The sequence below is a fragment of the Microtus oregoni genome, unplaced genomic scaffold, assembly GCF_018167655.1.
Source record: "Microtus oregoni isolate MIOR12 unplaced genomic scaffold, Mior012 000011F_ref0000422, whole genome shotgun sequence".
Lineage (NCBI taxonomy): Eukaryota > Metazoa > Chordata > Mammalia > Rodentia > Cricetidae > Microtus > Microtus oregoni.
The window spans coordinates 5,539,400-5,555,321 of record NW_024543070.1 but is presented as its reverse complement, the minus strand read 5'-3'; the positions used below and the strand labels follow the sequence as shown (position 1 = coordinate 5,555,321).

The 15,922-nt window shown below is 42.5% G+C and overlaps 1 protein-coding gene across 1 annotated transcript in view; it reads right to left on the bottom strand.

Annotated features, from left to right (window-relative positions):
* Dtwd2 (DTW domain containing 2) overlaps nucleotides 1-15,310 on the bottom strand; it is a 45,238-nt gene extending 29,928 nt beyond the window's left edge. The window contains exon 1 of the mRNA XM_041660305.1: nucleotides 15,075-15,310. Within this exon, the coding sequence (XP_041516239.1) occupies nucleotides 15,075-15,292 (218 nt within the window). The 5' untranslated portion in view covers nucleotides 15,293-15,310. The remainder of the gene's footprint in view (nucleotides 1-15,074) is intronic.
* Nucleotides 15,311-15,922: the final 612 nt, after the last annotated feature.

Here is a 15,922-nt window from a genome sequence, read left to right as displayed (position 1 = left end):
TTTATATTTTGGATAGATAATACATTAAACAAAACCTCAAAGCTGCATATATTAAGTAATTCGATCAATTCCTATTTTAATATACATTACACGTATATATTAAATGTTAGATGTGTATCTAACTATAATATAATGAGCAAAGAACTGGATTTTTCCATTCACTACCTTTATAATGCATTGTAAATACATTATTGTTTTTCCACTCAATGGGGTTTATCTTCTTTAAAAATCTACATAACCCAATAAGTTTTAATTATATTCTTAAAACATGAATGGAAACAAGGAATTTTCCTAAGGGAACTGAGTACAAGAAGCTTTTCCTTTGTTTCTCTCTAGAGATGTAGGAACAAATATGTGGTCCACCTATCAGACACAAACTGACAGACTTCCTTGGCAAGTGAGGCCCAGGGTAACCTGTCACTCTGAGCACACGCCCTCTGACAGCATGTGGGCTAATGCAGTTACGTGTGGCATGGATCTGAGATGCTAGAGCCTACAAAAACATCTTTCAAAGCCTAATTAAGTCCCTTACAGAATAGTCACTGAAAGCTTTTTCCTATTACAGTAATGATTTTAATTAAGATAATCTCACATGAGAAAAAGTAAACTTTAAAAATGTATGAATAGATTTAGAATAATTACTGTTTGTAGCAAGGAAGTCGCCTGTTTGTTCCTGGCTGCTTAACCCCAAAATAATCACACAGAAACTGTATTAATTAAATCACTGCTTGGCCCATTAGCTCTAGCTTCTTATTGGCTCACTCTTATATATTAATTTAACCCATTTCTATTAATCTGTGTATCACCACGTGGCAGTCACTTACTGGGTAAAGTTCCATCCAGCTCTGGCAGGGCTAATGGCTTCTCTCTGACTCCGCCCTTCTTTCTCTTAGCATACAGCCTAGCTTTCCCTGCCTAGTTCTGTTCTTCCCTGTCATAGGCTCAAAGCAGTTCTTTATTCATTAACCAATAAAAGCAACAGACAGAAGGACCTCCCACACCAACTGTTTTAAAGGATTTTTACTCACTAACTAAAGAAATACACATGTAAACCTGCCCCCCAAAATAGTTTAAATCAAATTTTCCAAAACACAATTTTTTTAATATTCTCAAAAGTGGAAGAAAATTATGAACTCCACAGCTCTTTACCATATTAATTGTCTACAACACAGCACACACAAAAATGGCAACAACTTTCTCATTTTAAAGCAGGCTTTAGAAGACTAAATCCCACAGTGCCCTCTGCTGTCTTTTTTTAAAGATGTATTCACTTTTATTCATGTGTGTGTACATACTTGCAATATCAGCTCACACGTGGAAACAAAGCAGGGAGACAAAGAGACATTGGGAATAGTAGAGTCCACCCCCAGTGATGACCTCCTCTAACAAGGCCACACGTCCCAATCCTTCCAAACTGTTCTACCAACTGGGGACCAGTTATTTAAACACATGAACCTATGGGAGCCATTTTCATTGAAACTACCATAGCAACTATACAAAGGCCCTACCACACTGAAATAACAAAAAGAGAAACTAAAAAGGACTGAGAACCTTATCATCCATATCCAGCTAACTATGATTTACTTTCTGTTCTTTTAAGAAAAACAGATAGATGGATGATAGACAGACAGTTGATGGGGGGATGGATGGATGGATGAAAGGAAGAAACAGTCTGAGGGATGTATGTGAGTAAAAGAGAGCTCTCACCTAGTAAGCATCTATAATACCCCGGTTTTGATGCCTAAGACAGGAGAAACAAAAAAGATGGCAAGTAGTTGTCTTAGTAGTAAATTAATCAGTGTTTCCTCTGAAAACGCTTCTTCTATACTTCCATATTTTTTTAATTACTTATACATGTTTTCCTCCATATTAATTTTCTAAAGAAAACAATTTTAATCACTTTATATGCCACCAAGTGTTCATTATTAATCAGATACTGGACACTGAATAACTAATGACTGAAAAAAAAATTTAAAACTACATGCTCCCTCCACCTCCCCATCCCATTCCCAAAAAAGACTGTTCTTTATTTTCTTCTAGTGTTGAGAATCAAACCCAGGCCCTGTGCATGCTAAAAGTGGTGCCCCTAGGTCCACCCCCAGCCCATATATGAGAGGATGCAAGCTTCTGTGTGACCATACAGCAGAAGCCCATGTTCTCTCCTTCAGGCCAATTAAAGGGAGAAACACCCATCCCCACCAACAAGTAGTCAAAGGTTAAAAGTAAAAAGCTATTTTCACAAGACCTATATAGAGTGAGAGAATCATGTTACTAGAAAACACTTTCATTTGCTGATTCTTTCATCTTTTCTTTTCAAAAACTCTATATTTTAAAGTGAGTTTTTATTTTCCTAATTTTATTTATATGCCTATTTCCTCAAAAAATATAAATGGAATTGAGAACTTTTTTGGAAGTAAAAAAAAAGTATACTGTTAATTTATTGCATGAGAACCCAACATTATAAATAACCTATGGATTTGATGTTATCTTACCCAAAAGTGTTTTTGTTTAAGTAGTTTTGACCAACTTAACATTCATATTAAGCAAAGACCCACTGAGAGCTCCAGGGTGACACCTCCAGAAGGGGTAATTTAGTTACAGTGATCTGCAGAGTAACACAAATTCATAAGGCCTCTGGATTTGGGGAGGGAGGGATATCCTAACAATAAAGAGGCTGGATAACAAGCAAAGCACTAATTCATAGATGATAATAAGAGTGAGATTTCCTAAAGAAAAAGGAAGGGTAGGAAGTAAAAGAAGAGCGGGGGAAGGGGGGGCAGAGGGAGAAGGTAACATCTGCCACACACTTGTGACATTACAGGAGCTATGCGAACATTCCTCCTGTGCAAGGCAGTAGCGCCACTAGTGCACAGGGAGAAACTGCAGGCTCACATGAGTTAATAGTGTCCTCAAGAACACACTGCAGGAGCCGCAACAGCTCTCACTTCAAAACAGATGCCTTTAGTTAGGGCACCGCACTGAGTCCATATGCCTGACGCTCATGAAGTTTTACGTGCAGCTTTATGTAAGCTGTTTTAGGCTCTACATGGATACCACTAAAACAGCTGGAAAAAAAACCTTAGACATTGCAAGAGAGCTAGAAGAAAAAGGTCAATGCCCAAGTATCCATAAATAAAATGGCTAAAAGTAACAGAGGATATGAGGTTGACTATCAGAATAGGTACGAGGAAGTAAACAGTACAGTACAGCAAACAGGAGGAAAGGAAATAGTTCAAGAGCTGAGGAGAAAGCTCAGTGTATAAAAGCACTTGCTGTGCAAAAACCAAGACTTGAGTTTAGAATCTCAGAGCCCACATAAAGCCAGGCACAGTGCCACACATCTATAAAATCCCAGTGCTCCTAAGGGGAGAGGGGAGGAGGACAGGGGAGGTCAGGTAGCCTTGACTACACAGCAGCAAACAATGAGAGCCTGTCTCAAAACAGCAGGTGAGGACCTGCACCCAAGGCTGTCCTCTGATCTCTGACACATGCACCATGGCACATGCATACCCACACTCAAACATGCACATGCGCACACACACACACACACACACACACATTTATTTGCATAGATGCAAATAAAGAATGAATAGAGAAGGAAAGGGGGAGTTAGTTCAAATTTGGAAAAAACAAAAAGGATAGAAACTGCCTACATGACAATTAAGTACAACCCTGAGATAGAGGATTTCATACAGCAGGGAGAAGGCAAGAGATTCTCAAAGGGGAAAAAAAATTAGCAGAACAAAGGTAAAGAGTCAAACATAAAGATAACTGTTTAGGAGGAGCAGTTCCAGATAACAAGGTGGGGATGGATACATACGAAGTGGCAGAGAAAGACGCAAATCAACAGACTGGGGATTAAGCTGCAGGCCTTTGGGCAGTAAATTCAGGAGTTTGAACCCTTTGCCTTTACCTAAAATACAAGCACAGATCTCCAGGAAAAGAATAAAATGAGCAGGCCCGGATATTGAGTTGATCTGATGATGAAATGCAAGCTGGGAACCATGAGTACAGAACTGTAAAAATTCATGACAGTACATCAGTGAGAAAAAACAGGTAACAGAGTAGCGTAAGCCGCTCGTTTCTTGTGGAGCTTGAAGTAGTGAGTCCCTCCACTGCTCTGTGCTCCTCAAGCTCATCATCCATGCTACAGTACAATCCGCCTCACGTGTTTCTCCTCTAGAGCGCCTGATGACAACAGCCACGTTCCATTCATCTTCACACTGCCAGCGTCCAGCTTGGTGAAAGGTGCCAAACACACACTCGTGCAGATCACAACATCTGAGTGTGTTTACTTAGCGATTTGATGGAAGAATGAGCTGAGGTCTAATCCCTACTTCACAGGAGGCTAGGGCTTAGAACTGTACTACTGAACTCAGTCATGCTCTTCCTTAAGAAAAACCACTGATTCACATCTACCTAGATTCTAAGACGTGCACTAAACTAATTTCTTAGAAACTGAGTCACTAAGTGGCACTGGGTCCAATACTCAGAGAGGACTTCTCTGCCTTCTGTTTATTCTCCAGCTGGTTAGCTATCCCTGGAGACGAGCTTGGTGCTATCCTTTTGATCCTCCGATGGTAACAATTGAGTTAGACACGGGGTAAAGTTCTTTCTTAGTCTAAGTCACATGCTCTGGACCAAATTCCAAGAATGTTCTGCCCAAGGAATTCACCAAAGAATATGACAACACAGGAGCTTCCTGGCCACCTTTGATAGTATTCTACCCCCTTGGTGGCCAGTAAGTCTAACAGAAGAGGTGGGGGTTCTAAGTTAAAGGCAAAGTATCTTACTGTATTATTTGTGGTGCTGTGAGCATCCCAAATGTTCACAGCAGTCTCTCTCTTCCCCTAGACTCACAAGAACAAAGTGGGTGATCAGTGGGTATATTACAGAGGAGGAACATAGAGCTTGGGGAATCAATGGTTTTAAGTGGTATACAGAATGTTGAAACAAAGATCTCATCTCTCATGGTTGCTTACTATAATATTTGGTGGTTTGAAGGAAAATAGCCCCCAAAGAAAGTGGCACTAATAGGAGGTGTGGCCTTGTTAGAGGAAGTGCATCACTGGGGGTAGGCTTAGAGATTTTGAGATCTCTTTTGCTCAAGCTTCCCTCAGTGTTGACTGTCAGCTGACTTCCTGCTGTCTCCAGGATGTAGCACACACAGCTCGAGCACATCTGCCTGAATTCCACCATGCTCCCCATCATGACCACACTGGACTGAACCTCTAAAACTATAAGCAAGCCATCCCAATTAAACGTTTTCTTTATGAGTTGTCACAGTCATGGTGTCTCTTCACAGCAGTAGGAAACCAAACTAAGACAAAGTATCACTCCTTAAAAAAGGTAAAAATGTTGGTGTTCTTAAAATCTTAACAGAGTACCCAGGGAGATACAAACAGTAGACTACTGGGTTGAACAGTGTCCCTTTAAAGGACATGGAAAAGTCCTAACCCCCTAATACCTGTGAATGTGACTGCATTTGAATATCAGAACTTTGCAAATCTAATTAAGAATCTTAAAATGAGATCAGTTTAGGATGGCCTAGAACAGCTGCTATAAGGAAAGGCCGAACTGGTGAAAGAAGAGAGGCCACTATACAAGAACCACTAACATCCAGAAGACAGAAACAAGGAACAGGTCTCCCCAAGATCCCAGACAGACCCAGCACCAGTGACAACTGAAGCTCCAACTCTCGATCCCCAAAGTATGAAAACAAATCTCTGTTGTTTACAGTTTCCAAGTTGTTGTGGTTTGCAATGGTAGCCCTGGGAACCGTGATTCCTGGGACAGGTGTGTCCTAAGACTTCATTCTTCACTTGTATTGAGCTTTACACACACACCGGCATTTCCTCTGCCCAAACTCACAATGACGTCAACCGCAGACTGAAGAAGTCACTAGGATTCCTGCCAAGAAAACTACCTTAACTGTATCAAAATTCCATGATGCCACCTAAATTCCCAGACATACAGCAGGATCTGGCAAACTCACAAGAGCAATTACAAGCTTAAGGGGGGGGAAACGTAGGTGTGGGAAGTGGAGGGCACTTGCCTAGCATGCATGAGGCCCTGAGTTTAATCTTTAGAATTGAAGTCTACTTGGCAGGGAAGCCAAGAAGATGGGCTGGACAGATGGCTCAGTACTGAAGAGCACCGGCTGCTCTTCCAGAGGACTAGATTCCATGTCCAGATTTTACCTAGTAAGCTCAGTGTGTGTCACTCCAGTTCCAGGGACCTGATACACTCTTCTGGCCTCCACAGGCACCAGGCACAGATGCTGTACATACATACATACATGCAGGCAAAAGAGACATACATATAAAATAGTGAAGTCCTTTTTAAGTCAGTGGACAGTCATTCAGCAGGTATGAATAAGTAATGGTTGCCATGGAACATTACGAGGTATTTCCATATGTTCCATTGTAAGATCCAGCAATGTGGAGCCTTTTCCATTAAGTATATACCTCCTTTGTATTGAGGGAGAGACATAATTAAGAAACACTAAATATGGAAACCAAGAGAATCTCACAGAAGTGCCCACAGAGGGGCAGTGGTGATGCATGCCTTTAATTCCAGCACTTGGAAGGCAGAAGCAGGCAGATCTGTGTGAGTTCACAGCCAGCCTGATCGATAATAACTAAAAAAAGTAAGAAGAAAAAGAAGAGGGCCCAGTTATGATCATGTTCAACTAGGTCACATATATTCCACACACTGGTCACTGGGGAGAATGCTGTTACAGTTGAGGGTGAATGTGTAAAGGTTTAGTTGCCAGCTGATCTGGGGAAGGATTCCAGAGGCTCTGTCCACACAGCAGATGAATCCTGAGGTGTTGCCGTCCAGAAGACTTCCAGCAGGACAGACCAGAGACTGGTGAGCAGGGATGGTGATGACCCTGACCCTGGGTAGGCCTAAATGACTTTCTTTATAGAGTAACTAAAATAGAAAAGAAATAGCTAAAAGAGGAATAGGAAGAAAGCAAGTGTTTTTAACTGTACAGTATTATTTTAAGCTGCTGCTTCAAAAGAGTAAAAGTTTTTATGAGTAAGTTTAATTTCCAAGTTTGTATCTGAAACTATCAATTCTAATAATCTTTATAGTGTTTTAATAAATACGTGTTGGGGAATATTATTTTAAGGTGTGTGACTTTTGTTTATGTTGCATTTGTTTAACTCTGTGAAGCTTTAATTCTTTGCCTGTCTAAAACAACTCGTGGTTCTAATAAAGAGCTGAATGGCCAATAGCGAGGGAGGAGCAAGGTTAGGTGGGGCTGGCAGACAAGAGAGTATAAATAGAAGGAGAACCAAGGACCAGGACAGAGCAAGATAGAACAAGGGGAGAAGAATGCCAGGGGCACCCACCCAGCCATGGAGTCAGAGTGAAAGTAAGATATACAGAGGAAAGAAAAGGAAAAAGCCCAGAGGCAAAAGGTAGTTGGGATAATTTAAGGAAAGCTAGCAAGAAACAAACCAAGCTAAGGACGGCCAATTGTAAGAAAGAATTAGGACTCCATGTGTGATTTATTTGGGAGCTGGGTGGTGGGTACTCCAAAAAGCCAAGAGAAAAAAAATTGCAAAACAAATACATATAAACTAAATATGAATAATATAAACTAAAATTTATAAATAAAGGTAACAATGGGGCTGGAAAGATGGCTCATCAGGTAACGAAACCTGTGACTCTTCCAGAGAACCTGGGTTCAATTCCCAGCACTCACATGGCAGCTCACAGCTGTAACTGCTGCCCTCTTCTGGCCTCCTCGGCACCAGGCGGCAGGCACAGTCATGTGGGGCACAGGACTGCAGTCAAGCAGAACATCCACACGCATTTAATTAATTTTCAAGCAGCCCTTAGGCCAGTGAGATGGTTCAGCAGGTAAAGATGCTTGCCTCCAAGTCTGATCATTTGAGTTTGATCCCCAGAACCTGCTGGGTAGAAGGAGACAGCTGACTCCTTGTCCTCTGCCCCCCACCAGTATTCAGCATGGACATGCACCTGCACACACAGTTCTTTTGATATAGGCATCCATCCTATTATGAAACTCAAATGTGATATGCTAGGGACACACTGCTCTGCAGTTGTTATCCTTTCAAAAAATGTATAACCTTACACTAACCATGAAAAATCACAAATCAAGCCCAAATTAAACAACATTTCACAGAGTAACTGATCAGTAGGTGCCCTTCAAAAACACCAAAATCATGAAAAACAAGAAAAGCCTGAAGAACCTCACAGCTTAGAGAGACCGATAATGATAACGTATGGTGCAGAAGAAAGGATTTTAAAGGTTTCAGTCATTGGGGAAATATGGTATGCTGATGAAAACATTATAGAATGCTTACATACATTAGAGCATAACATAAGATCCCATATATATGTTGAATTTGTTTTCTTGTCAGAGTCAAGAAAAAAGGAAAATTACTAGAGTCCTGAAAAGGGATACAAGGAAAACTAGAGACAATATGGTGGTTAGTGTTTTGTTAACTAAAGACACCATCCAAGATCATTTGAGAAAAATAATTTCAATTAGAAAAATACCTCTTAAGCCAGCGATGTTGGCCTACAGCACTCAGGAGGCAAGGCAGGTGGAGCTCTGCGAGTGTGAGGTCAGTCCTGTATACAGAGTGAGTTTCAGGACAGTCAGGGCTACACAGAGAAACCCCATTTTGAACCCCCCCCCAAAGAAAAACACCAAACAAAGCCTCCATTAGACTGGCCTGTAGGCAAGTCTGTAGCGTTTTCTTGATTGAAGGTTAATGTGGAAGGAGCCAACCTACTACAGGCGGTGCTACAGCTGGGGAGAGGACCCTGAGATGTTTAAGAGAGCAGAAGCTGAGTAAGCTGTGAGGAACAAGCCAGTAAGCAGCACTCCTCGACGGACTCTCCATCAGCTCCTGCCTCTAGCTAGGGTCCTGCCCTGACTTACCAGTGATGGACATTACCAGGAAGTATAAGCTGAAATGAGACCCACCCCACCCTACTAAAGCTGCTTTAGTCATGGTGTTTTATCACGGCAATAGAAACCTAAGACACAGAATTTATATTAGGATGATGAAAGGCTTTGGGCCCACATAGTGCTGATGACTATGTAACACTACAAATATAATGCAATAGAATGCGTCTTAGTTACTATTCTGTTGCTGTGAAGAGACACCATGACCAAGGCAGCGTATAAAAAAAAATTAACTGGGGGCTTGCTTATTGTTCTGAGGGTTAGATCATCACAGTATGGAGCAAGGCAGTAGGCAGGCAGGCATGGCACCAGAGCAGTAGCTGAGGGCCACAAGTAGCAGGCAGAGAGAAAAAAGACTGGGCCTGGAGTGAATTTTTGAAACCCTAAAGCCCATGCCCAGTGACACCTCCTCCTCTAACAAGGCCACACCTCCTAGTCCTAAACAGTCCACCAACTGGGAACCACACAATAATATACAGGAGACTATGGGGACCATTCTCATTCAAACCACCACAGAATGTAAACTTATAACACAGTTGAAATAATGAATATATTCTTAAGCATGCTATCCCAACTCAAAAACAAAGATAAGTCTGGCAAGAAACTTATCCATATAAACAAACCAGATCTGTTTCTACTGAGCTGATTTTTCTAATCCTTTTTGCAAGGCCAGCGGGCTTATTGCATACCTATTCTTTTTATTTTGTTTGTGGGAATAACTTTTTCCGAAAATATCTCTTGCGTTCAGAACTAACTCAACAAGATCTTGCAACCAAATTAATAATACGCCCTGAGACCATTCAAAATTACACACTTAATCCATTTCACTATTATATACTCACTCTGTTTAACTTGCCTTTCAGAAAACAGTATAGTCCAACCTAATCCTCCCTTGAACTTCACATGAAATCAGCTTCTACGACATAAGCTAAATTCTAATATTTAATCGTAAACTATGCATTCTTCCATGCCTCAGACTCAGAATAGCTGTTAGTGTGTGTGTGAGAGAGAGATACAGAGAGAGAGACAGGAACAGAGATGGGGGAGGAGGTAGCAATCATTTGCTGAAAGCAGCCAACAGGTCGAATGTAATTTTAAAGAAAACAAATATCTACCATATGGAAGCAACATGTGGATATAGTTTAATAACAACTCCTGTGGTTTTAAGTACTACTCTGGGTCACTTGGGGGTCAGCAAAATAATTTCTCTCCTTGTAAGATTCTGCTAAAATCTTCTGTAAAACACCATTCCTCATTTCCTTCCCATTCCATGTTTTCCATGCTATGCAATAAATATTGAGCGAAGTCCTTTCTTAGGGCCAAACTCAACCACAGACAACAGACAGAAGTCAGATGGGCAAAGAGCTCAGAAACAGGGCAGAGGGAAGACACAAGGAGAGAGTGGAGATTTCACATTTGGACTCACTCTTGTGTACTCCAAGAGCAAGAATCTTTTTTCACCCTCCAGTGCTGTACTGATGGACTTTTTTCTGGATTTCTTTCCTTGAATGGTCCTGAATCTTCTCCTCACTCTATTCCAATGCTCTTTCCCCATCTTTTCATTAGGCTTCCAACAGAAATAAAAAAAAATTTAAAAAAAAAGTAAAAAAACCTTAGCAGAGGAAAAAAGTAAATACCTACCAGTACTACCTTTAAATCTGCATTCCTAAAATAAAAAGGACAAGCCATCAGGAGAAATAAGAATCTGGCCATGGGCAGGAAGAAGGCTCAGAAGATATAAGCTTGCCCTTAAAATGGGCAATAATGAGCTGGGCATGGTGGGACACAACTGTCATCCCAACACCTGGCAAGAGAACTGGAAAAAATAAATAAATAAAAATCTCAAATAATTAAAAATGGCCATAACCAAAGGCATGGAAAACAATCAATGTATTAGAAAAGGCAAAGAAACACCTTGTTTCTATGACCAGTGCAGCAGCAACAGAACCAGGAAAGCCAGAACTAAGCATCTAACACTAACAGCGTCTAAAGACAAAAACACAGAGGTGGGAGACACAGGTCAATGGGTAAAGCACTTGCCACACAGAAGGAAGACCTGAGTTCAAATCCTCTGAGCCTACATAAAGTCAGCACTGTAGCTGAGTCTATATTGTCAGCCCAGGGGCCTCTAGCCTGGCATAGGACCACAGGGAGGACCAACTATTCTCCACAGATGTGCACGTACACACACAGAGAGGTTGGGGGGAGAAGCTTAAAACCAAGAGAGGGAAAACACTATTCAAATCACAAAGCTATCTTACTAGATAAAAATGTACAAAAAGAACTTTGGAGTCATTGAGGGCTCAGTAGCCCTCTTTCTGCAAAAGCCTACAGACCCGAGTTTGATTCCAGGAACGCACTTAAAGATGGGAAGAGAGAAACAACGGAGAACAAAGTTGTCCTCGCTCCTCCATACTCGTGCCTGACAGGTGAGCATATGTACACACACATACACACTTTCTTCTCAATTACTTCATAACTTAAGAGCTCCTTTAAATAATACCAGATTTTAAACTAGAATATCACTTGATTACATAGTCCTTAACTCCATAAGCACTACTAATACTATAAATTATTAATTTGGGACAAATTAACATAGGGATTAATGTGGTTCAATGTTCTTTGAAGAAAATGTCTGAGTATAATACTGTAATTCTTATTTTTCTAAGGGAAAGTAAATCAAATATTTAGTAAGCGCTAATGTGCTTCATTTTTAACTGGTCACTCTCTAAAGATTTAATTAAGATTAAGAGGGAAAATGTCTCTTGGCATGTATGATCTTTGCTCAACTTTGAACATATGATTAGCTTACATGACAATTTACAAATCAGCTTTGCTCATGTATTATGAACAAACCACTTTCTAGAGTAAACATATTTTCTATGCAAACAGGAAAAAGCAAATTAATGAATTTCCTTGGAAATATGATTTTTTTTTTTTAATTTTCGAGACAGGGTTTCTCCGTAGCTTTTTGGTTCCTGTCCTGGAACTAGCTCTTCTAGACCAGGCTGGCCTGGAACTCACAGAGATCCGCCTGTCTCTGCCTCCCGAGTGCTGGGATTAAAGGCGTGCACCACCACCGCCCGGCAGAAATATGATTTTTATATGTACAAAAATTTAAATTTTTGGAATACCTAAATTTTTACCCTAAACATTGTTGTCATGAATCCATTTGATGTATCTCAGATGGTGCATTCCTAAAGCCCTTGGTAAAATCCCCAGCAACCCACAAGTGGAGTGGGAGACAGAAGGATCAATGGAAGGGCACTCTAGGCTACAGAATGTTGGAAACGAGCTGGGCTACATAATACCATGCTGAAAAGGAGGGGATGGGAGAGAAGTGAAAAGATTATTAAGTTAAAATGTATCTGATACACGTAACTTAGGTGAAATAATTTAGCAATACAGTACAGTGAGAATGCCAGTGAGGACAGTGGGATTAACAGAACTGCGGCTCACAGCTGCTGACCAGCTTCTGGAGAGCGTGCTGAGCCATACTGCTAATCCAAGAAAAGATAAAATACGAAGTCTGAAATCCAGTTCCTACTGAATGCATATTGCTTTTCTATTACTGTAAAGCTGGAAAACTGCAGGCCACATAATGGTAAAAAGGTACCCTACAATCAAGATCCATTCTCTGAGTTTGTACTAGCCAACCTCTGGCAAAAAGTCAAAACATGTAAGATAAAATATCCCAAGTGCTCAAGTAGTAAAGGCATCCTACTTTGTCACCTCACCCACCAGAGCTTTCCTAACGCCATTTCAACTATTTCCCATCATCTTGATTCCTTTCCAACATTGCCTGCCCCCTAGTCTGCAGCTCACTTGCTTGCTGGTTTATTATCTGTATCCAGTAAGAAAATGAACCTGGGTCATTGTATTGTTAGTGATTAGCAGAGCACTCAGAAAGGAATAAGCAAATGTGTAGGTCTAGAGCTCAGGAGAAAGGCCCAGGGTGGAGAAAACATGGTAATCTCCCAAGAAATTGGGTAAATCACCAGTGGGAAGCGGGAAGAGCTGGAAGGAGAAGAGGACTTAGAATCAGTAGTCTGGAGAAATGAGGGTCTCTGCAGGTATCAGGCAGGCAGGAAAGCAAACTGCAAGGAGGCGAGGATGAAAACTTGGTGTAGATCAACTTCAGCAACCTGGATCAAGACTTTGGGGAGTCTAATGCCAGGTGGTTTAGTGCCAAGTTTAAACACAGTATAATTTGCGGAAAGGTTTCCTAGTGCAATACAGTCCCTGGTGTACGAAGAAGTGTTATTATATCGAAACTTGATTCAGGATCCGCGTCATTTCTTCCAAGAAGATGGGTTCTAGAGATAGGTTACCTAGACTAGCTTAAGGGCCTAAGGAAGCAGCTGGCCGGGTCTTAGTTATTCAAAGAGCACAGAGGTCACTTGGGATATTAACCACATCTGTTCCTGACTGTGGACTCTTGGTGGAGCCTCTGGCTATACAGATACTAATAAGAGTTTCTTAAACTATTAGATATCTCCGGTCCTGGTTGTGGGACCTTGGAGAGCCCCTGGCTGTAAGGGTCATTTAGATTGCTAGCCACCTCTGGCCCTGGTTGTAGGAGTTTGATCTGGCCTGACTCAACAGATAACACAAATCACCAGGCTATTAATCACCTCCAATTCCCAGCCTTCTGGATGGAAGAATAGTTTTTACATTTTTTTTTTCATTGAGAAGACAATCCTGCATGCTTAACACTCCTGGTTGTGGGCTGAAGGACCTCCATGCTTCCAGCAGAGAGGCCCAACATTTAGACTTTGAGAAGGATAGGCCAAGGAGACTGGGCCAAAGAAGTCATCTAAATGCAAGGGGAACTAAAGAAAGAGTGTGTGAAAGAGTGTATACAGAAAGCTGCCAGCTCATCTACTGTGTAATACAGCAACGATCCACTGGGTTTTAGCTCATGAAGGTTACGGGTGTTATACTCAAAGCCATTTCAGGGCAACTATATGATCTGATGGCGAACTGCAGAGTGGTTATAAGCTGGGCATCTGGTCCCTTTCTATAGGCCTCTATTCTGTGCACAATGACCTATGCAGAACCGCAGGCCCAACACAACCCACCAAGCTATGGGCTGCAAACTCTGAGACCCTAAACCTACATAAAGTTTCTCCTTCTAAGCTGAAGACCTCAGGTACTAAAATAAGACAAGGCTGACCAGTATGTAATGATTAAAAAGGACACCAGGGATGGGTGACAGCTGAAGACCTTTCAGGAACCAGGGACATCAGTCCAAATGGCAAGGAGTGCTGTTTCTTAAATTCTGCAATTAAATAAGCAGGAGGAACAAATCACACAGCTGAAACACACCTGAGGTGGCCCCCGAAGAATAATCAGCTATATTGTGAACAGTCGGCCCGGGTTGTCATCATCCACCCAAGAAACGCTCTGCATGAGCCTCTAAGTACCCAGCTAGGGCCAGACCATGATTTATTTTTTTCCTCAATGCATTTCTAGTACCCAGAACAGCCAGCATGCAGCAGACACACAGAAATTCCGTTTAAAAAAAAAAAATCAGAAGGTGTCTCATATAGTTTAAGCTACCCTACAACTTGACAGGTAGCTGAGAATGACCTTGAATTTCTGACCTTTCTGCCTCTACTTCCCAAGTACTCAGCTAACAAACCTGGTTTTCAGTAAACACTGATAAATAAATTAAAAATTCTCAATCCAAGCAGTCCCTTTATTATTCTCCTCCGATTCATTTCATGATGGCCAGCCCACTTAAGCGTCGTTAAGTATTAATGTCATTAGGCCTCGAGAGTTCCATGTATCAAAGACTCTTAAATTTCTTGGGGAAAAAAAAAAACTAACTCTTGCAGGGCTTAGTGGTGCACGCTTTAAACCATACACTCGGGAGGCAGAGGCAGGCAGATCTAAAGTAAGTTCGAGACCAGCCTGGTCTACAAAGCGAATTCCGGGACGGCCAGGGCTCTGTTACAAAGAGAAACCCTGCCATGAAAACACAAACACACAAAGAACTAAGTCTTGCAGAAAGGTTAAATAATCATCATGGCCCTGGGTGAAAGACTTCTTGCAGCGACCGGCGCGCGGAGTCCGCCTGGCCGGCAGAGGGCGCCGCAGCTCCCGAGCCCGCGCTCACCTGCAGCGGCTGCACTCGGGCCTGCGCTCGGTGCGCTCCACCGGCAGTCCCCACAGCCCGTCGGCGCCCGCGCCGTCGCCCTCTTCGCCCGCGGGAGCCGCCACCGGCGCTGCGCTGCCCTCCGGCCGCTCCTCTTCGTCCCGCGTCGGCGACCCCGAGGCCCCAGGAGGCCGAGGCACGGACGCCCCGAGCGTGTGCGCCTCTTCCTGCGGTTCCATGGCTGGTGTTGCAGTCAAGCCGTCGCATTGAGGGGGCGCCTCCGCCGGGGGGCGCCACGCGCTGAAGAAAGCGATCTGCGCCACGCACGCACGTCACGTAAGGGGCGGGCCTCAGAAGTGCCGTGAGGCCCCGCCCCGTTGCAGAAATTAAGGAGCCCATTGGTCAGTGCGGGGGTAGGTCAGTCCATAGGTAGGAGGGAAGGCGTGGCAATGTGGCATGCTAGTAAGTATAGTTTTCCTGGGACAAGTAAAGGAGTCATCTCCAGAAGCTACCCAGACCCCGAACCTCAGCGCCATTCTCTGTATTTAAAGGATAACGTGAAATTCTAGGCAGCAGTGACGGATTCTAGGACGTGTGCGCGCTCAACCCTGCGGCCACTCGCGCCCTTAATGGCCAAAAGCTGCAAAGGAGCTGTCGGAATCGCTGAAAACTGGTCGAGGAACTGCTCCAGTATAAATTCGGATCTCTTGTGTCCCATGCCTTGTTCACATTTGACACTGTTTGATCCCAGTGCTGTGTTTACCCAAACCGCCTGGAATCGAACAGTGGTTACGATACACATTGTGTGGTTGAGAAAACACTACACAAGCACTACCTATAACGAAGTTCTCACCCTAAAAACAGTATCT